General features: G+C 30.6%; 4 protein-coding genes and 1 pseudogene across 5 annotated transcripts; 2 read left to right on the top strand and 3 right to left on the bottom strand.

Annotated features, from left to right (window-relative positions):
* The first annotated feature begins 599 nt into the window (after nt 1-599).
* On the top strand, nt 600-4,089 carry LOC108482011 (protein RER1A-like). Of its 2 annotated transcripts, XM_017785118.2 has the most exons (6): nt 600-820; nt 918-1,019; nt 1,814-2,187; nt 3,385-3,565; nt 3,648-3,717; nt 3,805-4,089. In XM_017785118.2, the coding sequence occupies exons 3-5, from the start codon at nt 1,838-1,840 to the stop codon at nt 3,699-3,701; spliced, it is 585 nt and encodes a 194-aa protein (XP_017640607.1). In that variant the 5' UTR covers nt 600-820; nt 918-1,019; nt 1,814-1,837; the 3' UTR covers nt 3,702-3,717; nt 3,805-4,089. The 2 variants fall into 2 exon arrangements, with proteins under 2 accessions (XP_017640607.1, XP_017640606.1); XM_017785117.2 differs by lacking the exon at nt 918-1,019 and having other exon boundaries at nt 602-820.
* Nucleotides 4,090-6,322: 2,233 nt separating this feature from the next.
* On the bottom strand, nt 6,323-8,031 carry LOC108480378 (3-ketoacyl-CoA synthase 9). The gene has a single exon (XM_017783358.2). The coding sequence runs from the start codon at nt 7,925-7,927 to the stop codon at nt 6,446-6,448; it is 1,482 nt and encodes a 493-aa protein (XP_017638847.1). The 5' UTR covers nt 7,928-8,031; the 3' UTR covers nt 6,323-6,445.
* A 2,134-nt stretch (nt 8,032-10,165) lies between these two features.
* Nucleotides 10,166-11,852, top strand: LOC108481320 (3-ketoacyl-CoA synthase 9-like; annotated as a pseudogene).
* A 1,322-nt stretch (nt 11,853-13,174) lies between these two features.
* LOC108482053 (3-ketoacyl-CoA synthase 4) lies at nt 13,175-14,930 on the bottom strand. The gene has a single exon (XM_017785156.2). It carries the CDS (start codon nt 14,876-14,878, stop codon nt 13,364-13,366), a length of 1,515 nt encoding a protein of 504 aa, XP_017640645.1. The 5' UTR covers nt 14,879-14,930; the 3' UTR covers nt 13,175-13,363.
* A 7,952-nt stretch (nt 14,931-22,882) lies between these two features.
* LOC108481319 (protein RADIALIS-like 2) lies at nt 22,883-24,208 on the bottom strand. The gene is made up of 2 exons (XM_053025307.1): nt 23,801-24,208; nt 22,883-23,190 (listed from the first exon to the last, which is right to left on the bottom strand). The coding sequence occupies exons 1-2, from the start codon at nt 24,039-24,041 to the stop codon at nt 23,186-23,188; spliced, it is 246 nt and encodes an 81-aa protein (XP_052881267.1). The 5' UTR covers nt 24,042-24,208; the 3' UTR covers nt 22,883-23,185.

Below are 24,208 nucleotides of genomic sequence, written 5' to 3'. Positions count from 1 at the left end.
TTGTGTATCTGTGAGTTATTATAGGGTAAATAAGAACATATCTCAGTCAACTATTGGTAAATAATAAATTTATGTTTTCATCATTAGTTTTAAAAATTATAAAATAATCATTAAATTATTTATAAGTTTTCATTGAAATCATTAAATTATTTGAGAGTTTGTATTCAAGTCATTAAATTTTTTTATAGTTTGATTGGCGAGTTTCAAATAATGATTTAACGATCGACACGGTGGATCAATACCCATCAATGAGTAGAAAAACATAAATTAAATCTAAGTCGATTTGATGGTCAATGTTGAATATCAAAGAAGAAAGTTGTATAGATTTTAGTTAATAGATTTGTGACATTTAAAGTCGTTTCATAAACAAATGAATTGAAGAAAAAAAGAGAAAAAAAAACTTTTGATTGATGCGGATATTGTGAACAGAAGAGGTCGTACAACAACAATTATAATAACTCAATTATTTAAATAAATTTTTTTAAATAATTTAATAACTATTTTATAATTTTTTAAAATTAAATAAATAAAACATAAACATACGTTTAAGTGTAGTTTAGCACAAATATAGGAATTAGAAAAGCAAGCAAAATCTTTAAAAAGTTAATGAAATTTAAATATTGGCTAATGGCACACAAAGAGAAGGCCTAAAAGGTATATTCTTTCTTGCAGCTCCGTTTTCCACGACTCTACTGTCACCCGTTCAAGCTGCGTCACTGTCTTGTTCAACACAGTTAAATAGAAGGTGAAAATATTTATAGAAAATTCCACCTCTGAACAGATCTTCTCCCTCTCGTCAAACAACGGACAGTCATTTAAGGTCACCCCCATTTTTTGCTCTTCAAATATTTTTTTTTTCAGTTTTTGTATTGGTTTGCTTGTTGTTAAGATTTTAACTTTTTTTTTTCCTTTCATAGATTTTATGCTTCGTAAATATAGGTTTTTATCTTTGGTTTTTCTGGATCTGGGTTTCCAAATTGTTGTTTGGTTGGTGAGAAAGTTGAGGAAAAAAAGCTTTGGTAATCTCTTGTTCTCTTTGGTATCTTTGGGTTTTGGTGATGCGTGAATGTCATTGATTAGTTAGTGACTTCTTGTTGATTGGGGTTTGTGTTTTCTCCTCCTCTGTTTCCAGATTCTGAGCATGAAATTTGGTCGAATTCTATATTAGTCCCTCTGCTTTTCAAAATTTGAAATTTCACTATGAACAACAGTAGCTGTTAAATTCGTAAAGTTAAATTATGCTGTTTACAAAATTTTACTTGACAAACATATTATCATGTTTAATGCTATGTTAACTTGTTATTTTTATACAATATTCACAGAAAAACTGTCATTTTAGTCAATAGATTTAACGACTACAAATTGGCATTTGAAAGATATAGGGCTACAAATGATCAAATCAGAGAATAGGGACGAAATCCACACTCACACATAGTACAGTACTAATAACAGAATTTGACTTAATGAATTTAACTGTTTCAGTTTGGTGTAGAATTGAAATTTCAAAATTTGAAAAGCAGAGCGACTAAAATTGATCAAATTAATTTACGCATAGTATAGGAGCTAATAGTAGAATTTGACTCATGATTTTTTATGCATTTTCTTGGTAAACAAACATAGCATTAGGGCATTGTATTGGATTCAGTGATTGAAATTGACTGAGCTGTTTTGCTTTCCCTTTTTGTTGCTTAAATTGATGGAGTGTTTAATAATGAATTGAGAGTTATCGAGTGTTTAGTGATAACTATGTTGTTTTTGGGAAGCTAATGAGTCTGTGTGCTTAACTTTATTGGATTCTCCTCTTATGATGCAGGCTTTAAATTGGAGCTAATATTGAATGGAGGGAATTAGAGGCGATGGTGCATCATCAGCTTCGCCTTTGTCTCAATGGGGGCACGACGGTTGGAGGATTTATCAGTATTATCTCGATAAGACTACTCCTCATACAGCTTATAGGTGGATTGGAACCCTTGTTATAACGGCTATCTATTGTTTGCGGGTTTATTATGTTCAAGGCTTTTACGTAGTTGCATATGGCCTTGGGATCTACCTGTTGAATTTGCTAATAGGATTTTTGTCTCCTCTGGTTGATCCCGAACTTGAAGTTACCGACGGGCCTTCACTGCCAACTAAAGGTTCTGATGAATTCAAGCCATTTATTCGTAGGCTACCCGAGTTTAAGTTCTGGTAATTGAAAACATGTTACTTTTGTGTTCTGTGTCAACATTGTTTATGATGAGTTTTGTGAAGGCAAAAACACTGCTTGATTTCTCGGATAGAAACATGCCCTTTCGTATTTAGTAAAAAAAGAAAAGATATGCTGGAAATATTTGATGTCTGGTTAATGGTGTGATCTTTTATGCCTTTTCATCATTGATGAAATTCGGGGGATGTTATTGCATGATAGTAGCTTTGTGTTTAACCAAAATTATGGTCTTAGTTATTATTGCTTATGGTTTAACTTATCACAACCTAAGATAGCATAATTCGTTCTACCTGCTGCTTCTTCGGCATGCTCACTGAATCAGCTTAAAGTTTCTATCAATACCGTCAAACAATATTGCATTACATGCTAGTTTGACAACCATCAGCAACACTCTTCCGCTTCAAGCTTCTGTCCTGATTCTGGATATGTAGGGATAATGTACTTTAGAGCTTTTGCTGTTATCTGTCATTTCCATTAGCCATTGCCTTTTATTGTCTATCACTCCATCTCATGCATGCACGTCACCTTTGTGCATCTAATATCTAGACGTGGGTTTAGGGATATGACTTCTGTTGAGGGTTAGTCGGCTCCTTAGGGAGAAGATTTCGAAGTGTCGTCACTTGACAGCTGACCGGATCCCCAACAACCAAAGGCATTGTCCCTCGGGGAGGGTTTTGTCTCCCATGCTCTGCCGAAAGGCAGCATGCTGTAAGCGGCTGCCTTGAGGACCCGGTTTATAGAGTCAGGAGCACTTCGAACATACGTGGACGTACAGCCACCCACCAAGGCGATGTGAGTGTCTCGCCCTTGTTGGGGTTCGAACCCTTAACTCTAAATGGCCGCTCACAGAACACGTGCTCTGGTAGAGCATGACAGACAAAATCCTCCCCGAGGGACAATACCTATGATTGTCGGCCGCCATGAAGCCGACCTAACCCTCAACAACTTTCTAAAAGTCGTAAAAATAAAATTAAACATGGACATGTCTGTGTTGGATTCATACCTACAACGTATCTGGTGATTGGTTTAACCTATGTCATTATTTCCCGTAATCAATAATATTTTGGTTTGACCATTTGGAAGTTTGTTGTCTTGCTTAAGATTTGTATGTACTTAAGCTTGACGAATAGGTATTTAAGAATAGATATAATACTCCCTCTGTTTAATGATTTTTGCAGGTACTCCATGACAAAGGCTTTCTGCATAGCATTTGTAATGACTTTCTTTTCTGTATTCGATGTTCCCGTCTTTTGGCCCATATTGCTTTGTTATTGGATCGTTCTCTTTGTCCTTACAATGCGGCGCCAGATTACGCACATGATCAAATACAAGTATATCCCATTCAGCATCGGAAAGCAGGTCAGCTTCAAATCAGTTTTCGTAACTGTAGTTCCAAGCATTGTCTGCTTGAAAGATAACGGTATTTTCATCTCTTTTACAGAAATACACTGGCAAGAAGCCTTCTGCGAGTAGCAGTGGCTTTCGTGGGGATTGAAACAGCTTGTTCACCGGTAAGTAGTAAAAGGACTCGGTAAAAAAAGAACGAAAAGTAGCAATCTGATGATGATACTGATATTTGATTTTCATCTTCGGAATAGGTGCGTTGCCGTTGGTACGCAGTTACTACAAAACATAGGTTCTTCGTAGTGCTGACATATCCTAGAACTGAAACTTGATTGTTTATATACACATGGTGATGCATTTCAGATTATTTGCAAGTAATGTGTACAAAAAAGTATTGTTTTTGCACTTGTATGTCAGTAGGCGTCATTGGCAGATTGTAGGTTTTAATTTTATTTATTTGTTTTTAAAAATGGTATTCCAAATTTAATGTTTTTAAATATATTTTGAGAATCATATTTATATTTCTATTTATGTTCAAATGTGTTTCTATAGGTGTTTGATATTTTATGGAAAATTTGAGTAACAGCAGGCCTATATTCTGAATTTGGATTTGAATGAAATTGTGTTAAAGCATTATAGAAACAATAGGAAAAAAAACCTTAATTAATTAATTAATTACAAAAATGACTCGACTTGAAATCTATAGTGTCTGTCTGTGTCACTTGACATATCAGCGGCACCATCCCCAATGTTGAGCCAATGATTGCCTTTTTTTTAAAAAAAAAAAAGATTTTATTTGAATGCCGTCATTGTGTCAAGAGGTATCAATATGTATTTTTCGTAATACTCGTGAAAAATGAGTATTCACAATGGAGAAAAATGATTTTTTTTTTTTACTGGAGGCTGTGGATGCCGTTGGTATGTTAGGTGGTATCAATAAATGTTTCTAAAAAATTACACTTTTTAGTGCCGTTTTACATTTAAATTTTAAAAAAATATATATATCGTAGGTGATATTTTTAAAAAATTGGTGTACAAAGAGTAGTTCGAAGTTTTAGTTATTATTTTAGAAAGTTGAGAGATCTAAATTGAGGAAGTCAAAGAGAAGAAGGAAAATTTTTTTTAGTCAAAATCACAGGAAAATTAAATGAAAAAAAATAAAAATAAAAGCATCATCCCATTTAATTCCAATTAAATTTCACTTAACTTTCTTTTTATTATTCTGTTCTCTCTGTCTTCTTTTCACATTTCGTTTTTGTTTTTATCTTATTTTCTCAATGCTGATGTTTACCGTGGCCTTTTATGTTGATTTCAATGTCAAAAAGGAGATTTCCTCTTTCTTGTTGACTTCTCCGATTTAGATCTCTCAATAGATGATTTCAAATCCTCTAAAATAATAACCAAAGCTTTGAATTATTTTTTCATGTATTATTTAGATATTTTATTATTAATTAATTAAGTTAGGTTATTTTTAAAAAACCAACATTCAGTAATTGTAAGAACTGAAACCTTTGGAATTTGTTTTCGAAAGCTAATTATTTGGCTAAATGGAGATTTATTTTACTAAAAAAAAAGAATTTCTGAAGAAATGCAGAATTTTCCTAGGACCCAAACATGATCTGTTTTAGAAATTTATTTACAAAATCCTTAAAATAACAAAATATATAAATGAAAAATCACTTTCTATTGCATAGCTTTTATATACGAACAGTTGTTCTTATTTCACACAATAACATAATTTCATAACTTTCTATAAATATTTTAATAATTCAACTATTAAATTTAAAAAAATATTTATATTGATTCGATAATTTTTTAAATTAATCTGATATTTCTATTATGTTAATTTAAAATATTGTTTATATCATTATATTTTTAATGGTTGAATTTTTACATAAATATATAATTTTAAAAATTAAATTATTATTTCAAACTTGAAATACATTATTTAATTTATGTCAATAAAACAAATAAAATTGTATATTAATTTAAAATACTGTTTATTTCATTATAATTTTAATGGTTAAATTTTTTACATAAAATAAATAATTAAAATTTTAATTTATTACAAACTTTAAAATACATTATTTTATTTACTTAAGTAACATGAGAATAGTGTGTAAAACTGCATATAACTGTAGCCATAAATCAGAGCAGGTACAAATTGATGATCTTCAAGCAATATTAGATCCATGTCATTCAACCAAAAGAGACCACTATTAACAATCAACAAATTAAACATCACTACATTAATCTTTATAATTTTATATACTTGTTAGGATGGTTACCACTATTGGTCCAAAACTTATTTGGGTATGGGTAGATGCCGATTCAAACTCACAAGGTCGCAAATTGAGCTCGCATGATGAATTTGCAGATTGAGCTCATAGGCAGAGTTCGCTCGCCGAGCCTTCTCCCCTATGAAGTTATACGTGCATAAGAACGTGTAACACATGTTAATAATATGTGTAGGTTATGTGTCTGTATACATGAAGTCTACTTAGCATATCATCTCAACGAATAATATTCATATCATATAAATAGACAAACATTACTAGAAAAAGGGATCAGAGAGAAAAATTCTCCAATAATACTTTTTAAAATTTAAATTTTAAGTTCAACTGTTAAAATTATTTCATTAAATTGAAGTTAATTACATTGTCACTTTTTAGTTATAAGTGTTTTTTTTCTATTTGAAAATATCATACCAACAAATTAATATTGATAACAATTGAATTTGAATTTTAAAATCTGAAAAATATATGAACTAAATTTCTGAAAATAAGAGTAAAATAATTAAATTTCAAATTTATGAAAATAAGGTATTACATATTTCAACTTAAAAATTTAAGCACTCAAAAAAATAAACATTGAAAATCGCTTTGATAAATCCCATTACAGGCTAAGCTGCACTGGATACCTATGAATGCAACCTTCCCAGGGACTATTACACGATGGCTTAACATTCTTGAGTGCCAACCAAACTGCACTGTTACATTTGAAACCGCTCCCGAAAGCGATTTGCCAAACCCGATCCCCCTTCCGCATCCGACCCTTCGCTTCCATATAGGCTAGCTCGTACCAGATCGAACTCGATGAGGTGTTACCGAACCGGTGAAGCGTCATACGAGAAGCTTCAACATGTACCGGAAGAAGATGCAAATTCTTCTCGAGCTCATCGATCACGGCTCTCCCACCGGCGTGTATACAAAAATGTTCAAACGCGAGCTTGAAATCCGGGATATAAGGCTTGATTTTAGCATTGATCAACTTGTTGGCAACTAATGTGAAAAAGAACAAGATTTGTTCACTTATAGGAAGAACAAGGGGACCTAACGTAGTAATGTTGGACTTAAGTGCATTACCAGCAATCGTCATCAAATCTTTAGACAATGAAACACCTGTTTTCCCAACATCATCTTGTTCTTGTTGGACACAGTTAAACGCCTTATTATTAGCACCGCAATGTGTACGTACCACATGAATAAGTTTATACTTACTTCTTAGTTGGTCCACTGATTTATTCGATAATAAAACGGCAGCACCACCGATTCGAAACAAGCAATTTGGTAACAACATTGCTTTTTTGTTACCAAAATACCAATTTTGTGTAATATTTTCAGTACTAACAACGATGGCATAATTGTTCCGATGAACTTGTAACATATCTTTAGCTAAATCAACAGCTATAACACCAGCACTACATCCCATACCACCAAGATTAAAGCTTTTAATATTACCCCTCATCTTATACTTGTTGATAATCATTGAAGACAATGAAGGTGTTGGATTAAATAAACTACAATTAACGACAAGAATCCCAACATCTTTTGGCTTAACATTAGTGTTAGCAAAAAGGGTATCTAAAGCACCAAACATCACCTGTTCTGTCTCTTGTCTTGCAGCCTCCATTGATGGTTTTGGTGGAAGACAATGCATTGCTTCTGGTGCACATGTTTCTTCTCCAAGCCCTGACCTTCCCAAAATCTTGTCTAAAAACACCAAAGAGGTCTCATCAAAACAACCCATTAGCTTACAATGTTTCATGAACCGGTCGTGTTCCACTTTTAGCTTCGAAGGAGGGAGATAACAGGCATAATCCACCAAATAAACGGATCTTTTTCGGGTCATAAAGTAAACGATCGACCCGACCAAAACGAAAGCCGACAACACGACGACATAGACAAGGTTATGTTCAAGGTGAAGCCATGTTTGGTGGATGTCATTAAGGCTTAACCTCGATGCTTGAACGATGATAACAGCCATTAAAGGGACTAAACAAAGCTTTAAAAGGTGAGTTATGAGATAATGGTAACCAAGTTTAACGTACTTCAATTTAAGTACCCTATTGTTTGAACTGTTTTTTTCACCATTCATGGTGATGGGTGATTCAGAAAAAAGAAAAAAAAAACTGCGTTTTAATTTTTTTCTTGAAAAAGCTAAAAGATTTGATGGAAACTAGTTGGATTTTTTCGCTTGTTGTGAGCAAAAGGGGGTATATAACTATATATAATGGACAAAATTAAGAGTTTGTATTGAAAATTTTGTGGGTGTTTAAAGAGGGTTGATGAAGCATTTACAGCAAAGACCGGCCGCCATTAAAGAATACGTAGAGTGTTTGATGACTAATATTATTACCAGTTGAAATATACCGTAAGTGTCTATACTCTTCAACAATTTAAAATTTAGTCTCTTTATTTTTATTATAAAAATTTAATCTTTTTACTTTTTATATTTAAAATATAAATTCAACTGTTAATATAATTAAAATTATTATGTTAAATTCTTTCTCATTGTAACTTTGTTTTTCTTGTTATTTGGCTATCAAAATGAGTATTTAAATTAAAAAAGTAAGAAATTAAAATTTTCAAAATAAAAGTGAAAGAGCTAAAATAAAAATTTATAAAGAATACGTGTACTAATAATGTATTTTAACGTATATGTTTTAAAGAGCAATGATGAGAGGTTGGAGTTAGGTCGTTGGGCGTTGTGCGAATCTTCTTTGAGCTTTGGGTTTTCCTTTTGATGCATTTATGGAGTTCCATTGACAATTATGGACATTTACGGTCTAAGTAAAATTAGGTTCGAAGTGTGAAATGGTGAAAAGTATTCACGGTTGTATTATAAATCATAATAAATAAATTTGCGTTTCCTTTAATTTAATTTTTATATTTTAAAATTAAATTTAACAGTTGACCTTTTAAAAGAGTAAAATTAGTTTTTAATAAAATATTAATTAAAATATTAATTTTTAATGATAATGACATGACAATTCATATACAAACTCTAATTTTTGAGACGTGTTTGACTAATAACGTGAGCCCAAGCCACACTTGAAGTAGTGAACAATCTTAACTATTAGGTCATCACAATGGTTCGAGGCAACCATAAAATTTTTCTTAGAATTTTACTTAGTATTTTTCATTAAACTATTCATAATTTTTGAAAAATTTAATTAATTCTTCAATTCTTTTCGAAATTCTCATTAAATCTCTTAATATTTTTATTAAATTTTAATTAAACCCTAAAATTTTTAAAATTTTCAATTAAGCATCCAAAACCTTTACTAGATCTTACCTAACTTGATCCAACTTGTATCTCTATACAACTACCGTTGTTTCCCAATGAGGTCCCTTCTATTTGACTCAAGGGCAGCGCTAGATTGGACCTTAAAATGGAAAAATTATGCTTCAGTCCTTCTAAAATTTAAAAATTATAAATTAATACATAATAAAATTACATTTTAACCTTTCATAAAATTATAAAATTTTTAATTTCATATAAAAAATTACTGAAAAAAAATACATTTTACTTCTTATAAAAAATTATAATTTAAATTCGACTCCTACATCAAAAGCACACCACAATAAAAACATGCATGCATCTTCCTAACTTTCGAAACCCAGAATACACCCATTTCCTATCCCTTTCTCAGTATTCGTATGAACTTTCATTAACACAAACAATACCATACGTACACAAAGGCTAAAAGAACCACAAAAAAAGGGAAACACCCAACGCTCAACTGCCCACCCTCTCCATTATAACATACGACAATACTTGCAATTAAAACATTCTACGGGTTCTTCAATGGCTGCTATACTTACTGTATTTCATGCACATGAAAATATAATAACACATCTCATCATTAGGGGCAGAGGGTTGCTTGCCTTTTCTCCTAAAAAATAAAAATTCTTTATATAGTCCCATTAGTTTTTAAGATATCACAAATTAATATGATGGTAAAATTGCATTCCCTTAATTTTTTTTTATTAATTTCTTTCCCTAAAATAATTTCATTGCTTATTGTCAGTGAAGTAAAAATAATAAATGAGTTATAAGTAAATATTAATAATTGTATTTTAAACATTAACAAATTCGAAACCTAAACTTGAGGGACAAATATAATATTTATGATTAATATATTTAATTATACTTAAATAAAATTATTAATATTTATTTATAAATTTTTCACCTACTAATGATAATGTTATTCATTGATGTTACATCACATGTTATTCCTTTGATCAATCATTTAGATCTTTCAAGGAAAATCATATACTTGACTCTTCGCGTCTGAGCTTTATATTTGAACAAGTTCTTACTTGTTCTTAAATGGCCGCCGGTCGTTATATGTATATACCATTGTTCATTATAAACGAAACCCAATTCACTTATCAATCTTTTAGAAAAACCAAGTTTCCTTTTTTACCCGACATCGTGAAAAATAGTTCAAAAAATGGAGTTCAGGTCCTGCAACCAAGGAGATTGCCTGATTTCTTACGTAGTGTCAAATTAAAGTACATTAATTTCACAAAAAAAAAAATTAAAGTACGTTGAACTTGGTTATCATTATCTCATAAGTCATCTTTTGAAACTTTGTTTGTTCCCTGTAATGGCGGCTGTTACCATTCAAGCATCGAGGTTAAGCCTTGATGACATCCACCAAATGTGGCTTCAGCTTGAATATAACCTCGTCAGCGTCGTCGTTTTCTCTGCTATCTTTGTCTTCGGGTCGACCGTTTATGTTATGACACGAAAAAGATCCATTTAATTGGTGGATTACGCTTGTAACCTCCCTCCACAACACCTCAAAGCCGATCACCGGTATTTCATTTAATATGCCAAGGAGGCGGCCGATTTCGATGAGTCCACTATGGAGTTTTTACGTAAGATTATGGAAAGGTCAGGGCTCGGAGACGAAACCGGCGCGCCGCCATCACTGCATTGCTTTCCCCCACGACCGTCTATGGTGGTGAAAGAGAAGAAGCAGAACTGGTGATGTTTGGTGCTTTAGATACCCCTTTTGCTAACATTAATGTTGAGCCAAGGGATGTCGGGATTCTTGTCGTTAATTGTAGTGTGTTTAATCCAACACCTTCATTAACGGCAATGATTATCAATAAGTATAAGATTAGGGCTAACATTAAGAGCTTTAATCTTAGTGGTATGGGATGTAGTGCTGGTGTTATAGCCATTGGTCTCGCAAAAGACATGTTGCGAGTTCATCGGAACAATTACGCCGTTGTTTTTAGTACCGAAAACATGACACAGAATTGGTATTCCGGTACCGAGAAATCGATGTCGATATCGAATTGTCTGTTTAGACTTGGGGGTTCTGCGGTTTTGTTGTCGAATAAATCTGCAGACCGATGGAGGAGTAAGTACAAGCTTGTTCATGTGGTGAGGACTGAGGACACATTGTGGTGCTAATCACAAAGCATTTAAATGTATCCATTAAGAAGAAGATAATGTTGGGAAATTTTGGGTTTCATTGTCTAAAGATTTGATGGCAATTGCTGGTAATGCACTTAAGACCAACATCACTACATTGGGTCCCCTTGTTCTTCCTATAAGTGAAAAATTCTTGTTCTTTGTCACATTAGTTGCCAAGAAGTTGTTCAACGCCAAAACCAAGCCTTATGTTCCGGATTTCAAGCTCGCGTTCGAACATTTCTGTATCCATGCCGGAGGGAGAGGCGTGATCGATGAGCTCGAGAAGAATATGCAACTTTTCCAATTACATGTCGAGGCCTCTCGTATGACGCTCCACCGGTTCGGTAACACCTCGTCGTGTTCGATCTGAGCTGGCTTATATGGAGGCTAAGGGTCGGATGCGTAAAGGGGACCGTATTTGGCAAATCGCTTTCGGGAGCCGTTTCAAATGTAACAGTGCAGTTTGGTTGGTCCTCAAGAATGTTAAGTCCTCATGCCTCATGTAGTAATGTTAAGTCCTCATGCCTCATGTAGTAACCCTTGGGAAGATTGCGCTCACAAGTATCCAGTGAAGCTCAATCTGTAAAGGGATTAATAAGTAGCGAATGTTCGATGTTCATTTCAGTAGCGTAACGGTGTCGTTTTAGTTAAACAAAATTAATTAATCTTTTAATTATCTGAAAGGATTTTTCACATAAAATTTCTATGTGTTTTTTTTTTCTTTACAATCATCCTATTATCATTATCGATATTTAATATAACATAAATAAAAATTACAAAATGATGTTCAACTATTTAAGTTTTCCTTGATATAAAAGAATCTCTCTTTATTTTAATTATTAAATAAAAATTAAAATTGAATAGTATCTAAGATAAATTATACCGTTACTCAATTTCCCTTGATTCCCAAACGTGGCCTTAACTTGAATTTCACGTTACGTCGAGCCATGCAAGGGAAACCCAAGTTGATCCTCCCCAAAGCACACCAAAAAACGACCTACTTCTTCACTTTCAGTACTCATTTTTTTTGTAAAATATTAATTTTTGGTAAAATATGTAATATACTCTTCATAAATTTAAAATTTAGTTTTATACATTTATTTTTAAGAATTTAATCTCTTTATTTTTATATTTTAAAATTTAAGTCCAATTGTTAACACTGTTAAATTTTTTCTTAAATTTATTATGGTCACATTCCATAATTTAATAAATTGATTTAAATTGTGAATATTTTATTTTGGTAGAAAAGACACAAGTTCAAGGAACTAGTTACAATAAGACAGATGGGGCCTATATTAATCATTGCTCCATCAACATCTTTTTCAAATAAAGATCGAGCATGATCAGGTGAGTCTTCAAAAGCCAATAATTTATTAAGATCATTAATAACAATTTTGATTATATAATCTGCTAGTCTATTATATTCTTGTGGGACATATTAATATTTAAATTACTAGTTTTATTTGCATAAATCATGTATTAAACGAAGCTAGAGTAAATCCTTTTTATGTAACTCGTACTTCAACTGCAGAGCTTCATAGCAAAATGAAATTGAGAATATTGAATTTCATACACAAGGACTTTATGATAAAAGCGATAATAAAGTAATATATGGTTTATCCCGCATTGAAAAATTATGCTACTATTTCATTTCAAATTCAGTCAATACCATAATAAATTTAATTGAAATAAAAATTAATCATCATATTCAAAAAGCAATATTATATCAAAATTAAAAAAGAAAGAAAGAAAAGTAATAAACAACATTAATGCTGAAATAACATTTATATCACATCATATATTATTATGGTTTTCACTATTAATCTTAATTCGTAAAAAGTTTGGTGAAAGTCCTAGAATCATTAAATAAACTTATTGAATGCCATTAATAGACTCACAAAACGTAAATTTAATAGTAATAATCATTATTAAATATTAAAATCCCTCAAGGCATGCTGACTCAGCAGCTTCATTTACAATAACATAACCACCATCTAAACATAATTTAAAAGACTAATTAATTTTGTTTAACTAAAACGACACCGTTACACTACTATAAAATTAAACATCGAACATTGGCTATACTAATTAATCCCATTACAGATTGAGCTTCACTGGATACTTGTGAATGCAATCTTCCCAAGGGTTACTACATGAGGGCTTAACATTCTTGAGGGCCAACCAAACTGCACTGTTACATTTGAAACCGCTCCCGAAAGCGATTTGCCAAATACGGTCCCCTTTACGCATCCGACACTTCGCCTCCGTATAAGCCAGCTCGTACCAGATCGAACTCGATGAGGTGTTACCGAACCGGTGGAGCGTCATACGGGAGGCCTCGACATGTAATGGAGAAAGTTGCATATTCTTCTCGAGCTCATCGATCACGCCTCTCCCTCCGGCATGGATACAGAAATGTTCGAACGCGAGCTTGAAATCCGGGATATAAGGCTTGATTTTGGCATTGAACAACTTCTTGGCAACTAATGTGGCAAAGAAGAAGATTTGTTCACTTATAGGAAGAACTAGGGGACCCAGTGTAGTGATGTTGGTCTTAAGTGCATTACCAGCAATTGCCATCAAATCTTTAGACAATGAAACCCCAATTTTCCCAACATTATCTTCTTCTTGATAGACACATTTAAATGCTTTGTCATTAGCACCACAATGTGTCCTTACCACATGAATAAGTTTATACTTACTCTGCCGTCGGTCTCCAGATTTATTCGACAACAAAACCGCGGAACCCCCAAGTCTAAACAAACAATTCGATATCAACATCGATTTCTCGGTCCCAGAATACCAGTTCTGTGTCATGTTCTCGGTACTAAAAACGACGGCGTAACTGTTCCGATGAACTTGCAACATGTCTTTTGCAAGATCAATGGCTATAACACCAGCACTACATCCCATACCACTAAGATTAAAGCTCTTAATATCACCCCTCATCTTATACTTATTAATAATCATCGCCGTTAATGAAGGTGTTGGATTAAACAAACTACAATTAACGACAAGAATCCCGACATCCCTTGGCTTAACATTAGTGCTAGCAAAAAGGGTATCTAAAGCACCAAACATCACCAGTTCTGCTTCTTGTCTTGCAGCCGCCATAGACGTTCGTGGGGGAAAGCAATGCATCGATGGCGGAGCGCCGGTTTCGTCTCCGAGCCCTGACCTTTCCATAATCTTACGTAAAAACTCCATAGTGGACTCATCGAAATCGGCCGCCTCCTTGGCATATTCCATGAAATACCGGTGATCGGCTTTGAGGTGTTGTGGAGGGAGGTAACAAGCGTAATCCACCAAGTAAATGGATCTTTTTCGGGTCATAACATAAACGGTCGACCCGAAGACAAAGGTAGCAGAGAATACGACGACGCTGACGAGGTTATATTCAAGCTGAAGCCACATTTGGTGGATGTCGTCAAGGCTTAAACTCGATGCTTGAACGATAAGAGCCGCCATTACAGGGACCAAACAAAGCTTCAAAAGGTGACTTATGAAATAATGATAACCAAGTTTAACGTACTTTAATTTGACACAGCGTGAAAAATCAGGCAATCTCCTAGGTTGCAGGACCTGAACTCCAGTTTTTAAACTATTTTTCATGATGTCGGATGAAAAGGAAACTTGGTTTTTCTAAAAGATTGATGAAGTGAATTGGGTTTCGTTTGTAATGAACTATATATATATATAACACGACCGGCGGCCATTTAAGAACAAGTAAGAATGTTAGATTGCTGATATTCAACATATGTTACTGACTACGATGGTAAAAGAAAAAAACTATAGTTAGAGATTATTTCTTCTCTTTTTAAAAATTATGTATAACATTTTTCCATCTCATAAATCAATACACTTGAATCCAAATTTTCTACATTAAAAATAATACTCATATTAATTGAACTAATATTTAAATAACTATAATTTCTTAATTTTATAAAAATTATACAATATATTTCACCTTTTAAAGTTTTTTACTATATATATTTGATTTAATTTTGTAAAAATTAATATATCATAAAACAACATTTAAAAATTGGGGCACGATCAAGTAATTCATTTCAAATTCGAGAACGAAAACATTATATAAAGCTCAGAGTGGGAAGAGTTTGAGTATAAGAAAAAAAAACTTGGGTTTTTTTTAAAAGATCTTATTGATTAATCAAGGAATAACATGTGATATACCATTAATTAATAGCATTATGATACACCATTACTAGGTAAAAAAACTTATAAATAAATATTAATAATTTTATTTAAGCATAATTAAATATTAATTATAGTTATTATATTTTTTCTCAAATTTAGGTTTCAATTTATGATTTAAGATTTAAGTTTTATATCACGTTTTGGATGTAGGCTTAAAATTTTGAGTTTATAACGAGCTTTAAGTTTTAAATTTTAGAGTTTAAAGTTTATGTTTAAAATAAAATTATTAATATTAATCTATAACTCATTCATTATTTTTACTTCAACAGTAATAAACAAGGGTTAAAAATTATTTTAGAGGTGTAACTTTATCCTTATACTAATTTGTAATGTTTTAAAACTAAGAGTATTATATAGAGTTTTTTATTTTTTAGGGGAAAAGACAATTGCTTACCCTCCTCTATCCCTAGTGATGTGATGTGTTATTATTCATCGAAAATTATAAAATCACAATGCATAAAATATATTTATTAAATGCAAGTAGAGTAAGGACCAGCAGCCGTTGAAGAACCCGTAGAATGTTTCAATTACAAGTACTATTGTATGTTATAATGATGGAGAGGGTGGGGAGTTGGGCGTTGAGCGTTGAGCGTTGGGTATTTCTTTTTTTCTTTTTTTTTTTTTGTGGTTGTTTTTTTCAATTATTGCGTTTTTTTTCTTCTTTTAGCCTTTGTATGAATGGTTTTGTTTATGTATTAATGAAGTTCATACGAATATTGAGACAGGGATAGGAAATGGGAGTACTATGGGTTTTGAAAGTTAGGAACATGCATGTTTTTCTGATGTGTGGGGTTGGAGCATGCATATGTTTCTTGTAGTGTGATTTTGAGGGTTTGGAGTCAAAATTAAATTATAACATGCATGCGTTTCTTGTGGTGTGATTTTGAGGGTTTGGAGTCGAAATTATATTATACTTTTTTATGAGAATTAATTTTTTTTGTTATGTATGTAAGTTTGTAATTTTAAATTTTTAAAATGGTTAAATTAAAATTTTATCATTTTGTAAGAGATAAAAATATAATTTTATTATGTATTAATTTATAATTTTCGAATTTTAGAAAGACTGAAGCATAATTTTTCCATTTTAGAGCCCAATCTATAGTTGTCCTTGAGTCAAAGAGAAGGGACCTCAAGTCTCAATTGCATGGCTTGACCTAAGGTGAAATCAACGTTAAGGCTTTGTTTGGGAAACTAGGGAAGTTGTGTAAAGATACAAGTTGGATCAAGTTACGTGAAATCTGGTAAAGGTTTCGGATGCTTAATTGAAATTTTAAAAAATTTTAAGAGGTTTAATAAGAATTTTTAAAAATTAGGGTTTAATTAAAATTTTTTTAAAAATTTAAAAGATTTAATGATAATTTTTTTAAAAAAAATAAAGATTTAATTAAAATTTTTAAAAAAATTGAAAGGTTTAATGAAAAGTTGTGAAAATGTTGGGGGACAAGGCTCATGGCTCCCATTCCCATTTGCCCCTTATTAAACCAAAATAGATTTGAATTTAAAAAAAAAAAATAGATCTCAGGTTTGAAGATTATTTTTGGTAAACCCAAATTTATTTATTTAGCAAATTTAAAATGTAAAAATAATTATATCCTTGTTATTATTTATTTAAGTATTTTATTTATTTCTCTATTTTTAATTACAAAATAATAAAAAATACATATTAAAGTAATATAAAATTAAATACATTTGACTGACTTCATAAAGAAATTATATTTGACTTCAACTCAGATTAAGTATTTAAATTTTATATTTAATTTAGTTATATATTAGGCTTGATATGATTTCCTTAAATTAATTTTTATACAAAATTAATTAGTTATTATTATTTAAAATATTTTGATGAAAAATTAGTAAAATATAAAAGAAAAAATAATCCATCTCAAAATTAATATATAATTAAATTTAAATATTTAACGTGTATTTACATAATAATATTTGAAACGAAAAGAAAAAGTAAAGTAGAATATAAAACAAAATGTAATTATCATTAGTCATATTTAAAAAAACAAATTAATAACTAATGAAGCATTGACTAATTACAAGGTTAAAGCTTTAAGAACTTTAAAATATGAAGTCCAAGTCTTACTCTATGTAAATTATGTATGTGCTTTTAATACATATTTATTCTAATTTATTTGTTTTGGTCTAAGTTTGAACTCTAGGACATGAGTTCGAGTGTGTTAAAGTGCATTATCTTCCTATTTATGGGTTGGGAAATGGCTACGGGTAGTTCTAAGTATTGTGTGAAAAAAGGGCAAATATGATCAAAACCTATAATGATATTGTTAAAAAGAATTTAATTTGAGTCCAAACCTAAGAGGGGTTAGCTGGCTTTGTTTTTCTCAACCAAACGCATCATGGTACGTTTTTCTCAACCTATCTTCATGACTGACTTGTATCAAATTTGCAGAACCTTTTGATGTTGAATATAGAAGGGGCTAGTTGGCCTTATTTTTTGGTTTGTTTGCTTGGCGCATTTAGAAAAACCGGAATTTCTTCATTTTTAAAATGTGTATCTTGGAACTCCTTTGAGATTGCTAAAGTCTCGTATAGTTGGGCGAAGCAGTACATGTTAGTTCATAAGGATTTTCAAATTAGGCAGCATGAGGATAGCTCCAGTCAGTTTTTGTCAGGAAATTGGGTTCATTTAAATACCGACAAAGCAGTAAAACTGGATTTAGGGGGTCGGCAGAGTGTAGCAAAATGGAAATGGGGAATGGATCCTCAGGTATAATAGGCATTTGGAGAAATGTTTATGCCGAATTATGGGGTACCATGAATGGTTTGGTCCTTCTTTAACGGCACAATTACAGCAAAGTAGTGATTCATTCTAACCATTTGAAGATGTAATTAAAGGTATCCAAAATAATTTATTGGTAGTTTCAAATTCTGCTTTAGTTAAACAAATTCATCAAATTTTAGTACATGAAGATAATTGGATTTTGAGACATGTCTTTTAGAGAGAATAATCAAATTACTAATTATCTAGCCAAAGTATCTTTTACGGGAAGGAAAGTTTACATATTTATGATAGTCCGCCAAACGACGTATTAGAAGCATTCCATTTAGATATAATAAATGATATTTATCTTCATTTCAATCTAATGTCTTGTCTTGCAAAAAAAAAAAAAAATTGAGATATTTGTTCAGGTGAATTAATTATGTACTACCAATTTGCTCTTGTGATAAGTGAAATCAAATCAAATCAAATCAATTTTTTTTTTTATATGAACTGTGTTTTATTCTTCTAGTTCATAATTTATGCTAAGGTTTTCTTTACGTATAAATATGATGGAATATCCAAAGGTCAAAATTGACGACAAAGATGTCATTATTATTTGGCAACTTAAACATTAAATTTTCAGAATTAGTTATTTGGTGTGTGGGCATATTTAATGGAATTTTAGACCTTTTCAATATATGCAAAGTTCAAGTTTGGATTAAATTACGAAAAATGGTATAATTTAGAGGTTGATTTATCATTTAAGCCTACTTTTTTTGCATTCTCAACAACTTCTATTAACCAATATTAACACCCCTAAAATTTAGATTGATGATCCAATCGATCGGAATGGTTTGATATTGGTCAACCATTAATTTTTTTATCTCAAATTTCAAATTTATTTATTTATTTATAGATTCCATGCAGTTTCTTCAAATTAAGACTAGTTTAATCTTGGACACAAGTAAAAAGCTGAGGGCATCTAATAGCCAAACCAATGCTATAAATATGAGTGAAGTTAGAAATATTTTGGGGGTGGAATTAAATTTTAAATTATAATAAGAGCTAAAATTTAATTTTACCATTATATTAATTAATATATTTATAATGTTTAAAGGACTAAATTAAAATCATATCATTTATAAGGAGGCTAAAGTATAATTTTACAATTACTAGTTTATAATCTTATACAAGGGTAAAAATATAATTTTATATATATTATAATTACTATAAACCTAGCCAAAACTCTGCCCAAATCTCCTTTCTAACTCAGTTTTGTATCAACATATATTAATATTAATATTTTAATAATTAAATAATAATAAAAATATTTTTATTATTTAATTTGAATTTAAACTAGATCGATCAAGAAGTAAAAAAATATCTCGTCCAAGCTCAAGATCAAATTCTAATGCTTTGCTTATATTTTCATCGAAACACGATTTTTATTTTCTATATCAATTGTCTACTCAACAAAACTCTAAACCAACATCAACAAAATAAATAACACAAGTAAAGATAACAAAATTAATATGATTCGATTATGAGAGAGAGATGTAGATGCAGAAATTCGAACCTTAAGTTAATCCTTGCTAAAATATTAGAGGCTCTCCCATGAATATTAGGAAGAGTCAATGTTGTGGAGGGGCGCACATGGTTCGACATACCGCATATTGTGAGAGGTGGTTCAACGGACTAAACCTAACACCACGCTTCTTGTTTCTTATTTGTGCACTTTTAGCCAAAATTTATAGCAAACCCTCCAATCACCAATAATTTGAATAACTTTGACTTCACGTTTATATACTACCAAAATTCATACTTAGTTGTAGGGATAAAATTCGGATTGTCGATTCAGACATTGTAAATTTGGATAATATTTAGATTTGTATTTTAAATTATTATCTACGATAGATTCAAAGCTAATGCATATATATTTCATATATTCATTATCTAAATCTGTAATTTTATTTGAATAATGAATGAAAATTTGGATTCGAATATTTAAAACTATTGATTAAAAAATACTTATAATTTTAATTTTATATATACAAAAAGAATTTTAGTAGATTCAAATTTGGATTTTGATATCTGAAAAGTGTTTAGAAATTTTAAAATCGATTTTTTGTTTTTACTGATTCGAATATTCGATGGATAATGGTACTTAATTTGGATTTAAATAATAAAATTTGGACAATTTATAAATAATAAATGAATTTGATTATTTAGGCAAATATACAATTTTGAATTTGAATAATTCAACAAATGCGGATATCCGATCCAGTGTCATTCCTAGTTAATTAAAGCAATAAGTATGGGATGATGATGGGTCAAATGTAAGCAAAGACAAAGTTAGAAATTTAATATCAAGGATGGAATAAAATTATAAATATGATGGGTCAAATGTAAGCAAAGACAAAGTTAGAAATTTAATATCAAGGATGGAATAAAATTATAAATATTTGAGAGACTAAAACTAATAAATTTTTTTTAAAAGAACTTTAATCGAGTACCAATATTTTGAGGCTACACGTCGAGTGTAAGGATTTTTGTCTATCTTATTCTAAATCCTTTGACCCATTATTGCTTTAATGAAAATAAATCATTACAAGCATTGAATTGTAGAATTTGAACTCGGGATATCAAAAATTTCAAAGCATTTTCTTTACCATTAATAAAGTGATAAAATTTAATTTTAATCTCAAATATTTATAATTTACGTTTGATCCCTCAAATAATTTCTGTCAACGTCTCATTAAAAACTTAAGCTTTATTTTAAAAATCTATCGATTAAGCCAACTATATACAGTAAAGCTAGCATATTCATTTTTTAAAGTTCCTAACTAAAATCTACAAAATTAATAAAAAATCAATAAATTAGAGTTAAATTTTTTGTCAATTATGTGCATGATTGGTTAGAGCACAATTTTGGCTTAATGTCGTGAAGCATGGGGACTGACCCAAGTTTCTAGGGCTCATAATTGAGAGATTAGTTAAAGTCTCGATGCTTGATTTCATGTCCTAAATTTAGTAAGATGTGGAGCTTAATTTGCTGACAAATGTTGTCTTTTTTCACTTTTTTATTGCTACTTTAAGACAGTCAATGTTATCATTTGGGGGTACCTAATTTATTTGCATTACATTTCAAAAGAAAGGTCATCATGTAGGTCATCATTTAGAATCAGTTGTGTTAGGTTCACAGATTTTCACCATGTGTTTTTGTTAAGTAATCTAATCACTTCATATAAAATTAAGTAATTTAATTTTGGGTAAATTATGGTAGAAGTCACTCGATTCTTTTTTTTTTGTCACATAATTATGAAAAGTTATAAAATAATCACCTAACTATTCAATTTTGATTTTTTTTTTATCACCAGCTGGCTAATGTAAAAACGAAAACACCCAAAACTCCAAGATAATTAGGTGACCAAAAAAGACAAAATTGAATAGTTGAGTGATCATTTTAAAACTTTTTATAATTAAATGACTACTAATGTAGTGCACCCTTTAATATTTATAAAGATTAAATTGCATATTTTAATGTTTGTTCGGTTAAGTGGTAAGGAATTCGAATCTTGTCAATAGAGGAAACAACACTGAGAGAACTTGCTGCTCGAAATGAAATTTGACCCAACTCGATTCCAACAGATTTAGTCAGGCTCTTGGGGCATTTGCATATTTAACTACAACGCATGAAATGTTATTAGTGCTGGTTACGCTTGTCAAGTGCAACTCTAGTTGCAACTTAACTTGCATCTAGATGTTATGTAATTTGTCATATTTGATTGACATCTTTTAATTGAAAAATTTAGACTTTTTAATGTATATACTTGGAGAATTTTTAGCAGCAGTTTATTGAGTTAAGCGTGAAGAAAATCAAATCAAAGGATTCTTTGAAGATTTTTAATGTAATTGAGTTTCTTTTTTAAGAAGATTACTCTTAGAGTATCTTAGTTATTTTGTTCCATATTGAAGAAATTAGTTTTTACAAACTTTTAAAGCCAATTTACGAAAAAAAATATTAGTTTATTATTAAGCATGAGATTGAGAGCACTTGTTTGGAATTTTTTTAGTGCATTATTATTTTAAAAAAATTGTTCTCTCTATTCAAAGTTGCAACTTGATAATGTTAAACTTAAATCACATTTGTACTCCAGATTAGTAATAGATTACTCTATGAACAAAACCTAACAGAGGTAACAACATAGGTGGATTTGAGGGGGGTAGACAGGGGCCTTGGCCCCTAAAAATGAAAAACTTTCAATTCAGTTCTTTTATAAATAAAGAAATTATAAATTAATATATATAATAAAATTACATTTTGCTTCCCCAAATGAAAAAATTATGTTTAATTCATTTAAAAATAATGAAATTATAAATTAATACTTCATAAACTCATATTTTAATCTCTCCGAAAATTTTATAACTAAATTCTGGCCCTATTAAAAAAATTATGTATTCCCCTAGATAAAAAGTTTCTGACCAATTTCTACATTCATATGCTCTCATATATATATATATATATATATATATATATATATATATGTATATACACATTTCCATTTTGTTCTTTAGCATCCCATTTCGATGTAAGTTTATGCTTCTCCATTTTTATTGTACATTCATTGTCAGATTATATCTGATTCAATAATTGTTATTGTACTTCGATTCTTCAATTATTTGGCCTCCAACTTTAGCATTATTGATCTATTGATTTTCTCAAAATAAAAACACTTCATATGCTACATAATTATATATATATATATATATATATATATATTACAATAACATTCCTTCCTCAATTAAAAACAAAAACAAAAGAGGAAACAATGATCACACATTAAGCTCTTCTTCCTCTTCCTAATACATTAATGGCTATTCTTAAGTACTACAATTACTGCCACACACACAGACATATATAAGGGTGAGATCCATGCAAGTCCACCATTTTTTCTTCTTCATTTGACCTTCGGAATTTTTCATGCTGCATATTTAAAGAGAAAATCAACAAAGGGATTAGCCATGTAATAAGTTTAATTAAAATATGTCATAAATCTTTATACTCTTCGAAAATTTAAATTTTTTTTTAACTACATGTTACCAGATAAGTTTTTTTTTTATTTCAAAATATCGCACCAATAAATTTAATAAAAAAATTAACCTTATTAATAGTTAGACATAAAGTTTTAGATTTAAAAATAGAAGAATTAAATTCTAAATTTTCAAAAAATATATATAAATACTTATGGCATATTCTAAACCATTAAAATTCTTTCAAGATGCATGGCTCCATGCATTATAATTAATGATATTATCAAAACTTTGTAGGTTTAGGTTATATTTACAAACCCGAGACATAATTCATTTGGTTCGTACAATCATCTTTAAGAAGTAAGATTTAAAAAAAATTTGAATTGATGATATAATACAAATTAGGGTTAGTATTGATTTGTTAAAGAAATATATATAAAATTAGGGTTAGTTAAATCTCTAAGTTACTTAATAATCAACATCGGCTATCAAACACGTGTATTTCAAGAAAAAGTTCGGAATAACAAAGCTGAACATCGATATCACCCTCTCGGGTTTTTTACCTTGACGATTCCCGGTAACGGTCCAATAGTCGGGGAAAGGAACCCGACCCGACTCGATGCGTCTAACATCTTCAAGAAGAAGCTCATAGTGCTTCTTCACTTCCTCAACAGTTTTCTCTCCCACAGCTTTAGCAACATTGTACCAACGATCTGGTGTGTCCTTGTCGTAAACAGCTAAAGCCCTTTCGAAATCTTTGTTTTGCTTGGCTGTCCATGAACCAGACATTGAATTCGATGACATTTTTTTTTTCTTCTCTTAAGGCTAATGAAAATGTAATAATGTTAGCAGTTTCAAATTTTAAATAAAAATAAAATAAAAAAAGAGGAAAATCATCAAAATTTGGAAATGATGAAGAAGGATATATAAAGAGGATGATGGTAATGAGCAAAAGCTTTGGCAATGGCGGC

The sequence above is a fragment of the Gossypium arboreum genome, chromosome 1 (assembly GCF_025698485.1).
Source record: "Gossypium arboreum isolate Shixiya-1 chromosome 1, ASM2569848v2, whole genome shotgun sequence".
Lineage (NCBI taxonomy): Eukaryota > Viridiplantae > Streptophyta > Magnoliopsida > Malvales > Malvaceae > Gossypium > Gossypium arboreum.
Note: the sequence above shows the minus strand (reverse complement) of the source record. Positions and strands in the feature narration are given on the sequence as shown.

Excerpts from the sequence above, each read along its gene's own strand:
- LOC108480378 (XM_017783358.2), bottom strand. The coding sequence starts at position 7,927 with ATGAATGGTGAAAAAAACAGTTCAAACAATAGGGTACTTAAATTGAAG.
- LOC108481319 (XM_053025307.1), bottom strand. The coding sequence starts at position 24,041 with ATGTCATCGAATTCAATGTCTGGTTCATGGACAGCCAAGCAAAACAAA.
- LOC108482053 (XM_017785156.2), bottom strand. The coding sequence starts at position 14,878 with ATGAAAAATAGTTTAAAAACTGGAGTTCAGGTCCTGCAACCTAGGAGA.
- LOC108482011 (XM_017785118.2), top strand. The coding sequence starts at position 1,838 with ATGGAGGGAATTAGAGGCGATGGTGCATCATCAGCTTCGCCTTTGTCT. Across the intron at positions 2,188-3,384 it reads CTACCCGAGTTTAAGTTCTG|GTACTCCATGACAAAGGCTT; the intron begins GTAATTGAAAAC and ends TGATTTTTGCAG. Across the intron at positions 3,566-3,647 it reads CATTCAGCATCGGAAAGCAG|AAATACACTGGCAAGAAGCC; the intron begins GTCAGCTTCAAA and ends TCTCTTTTACAG.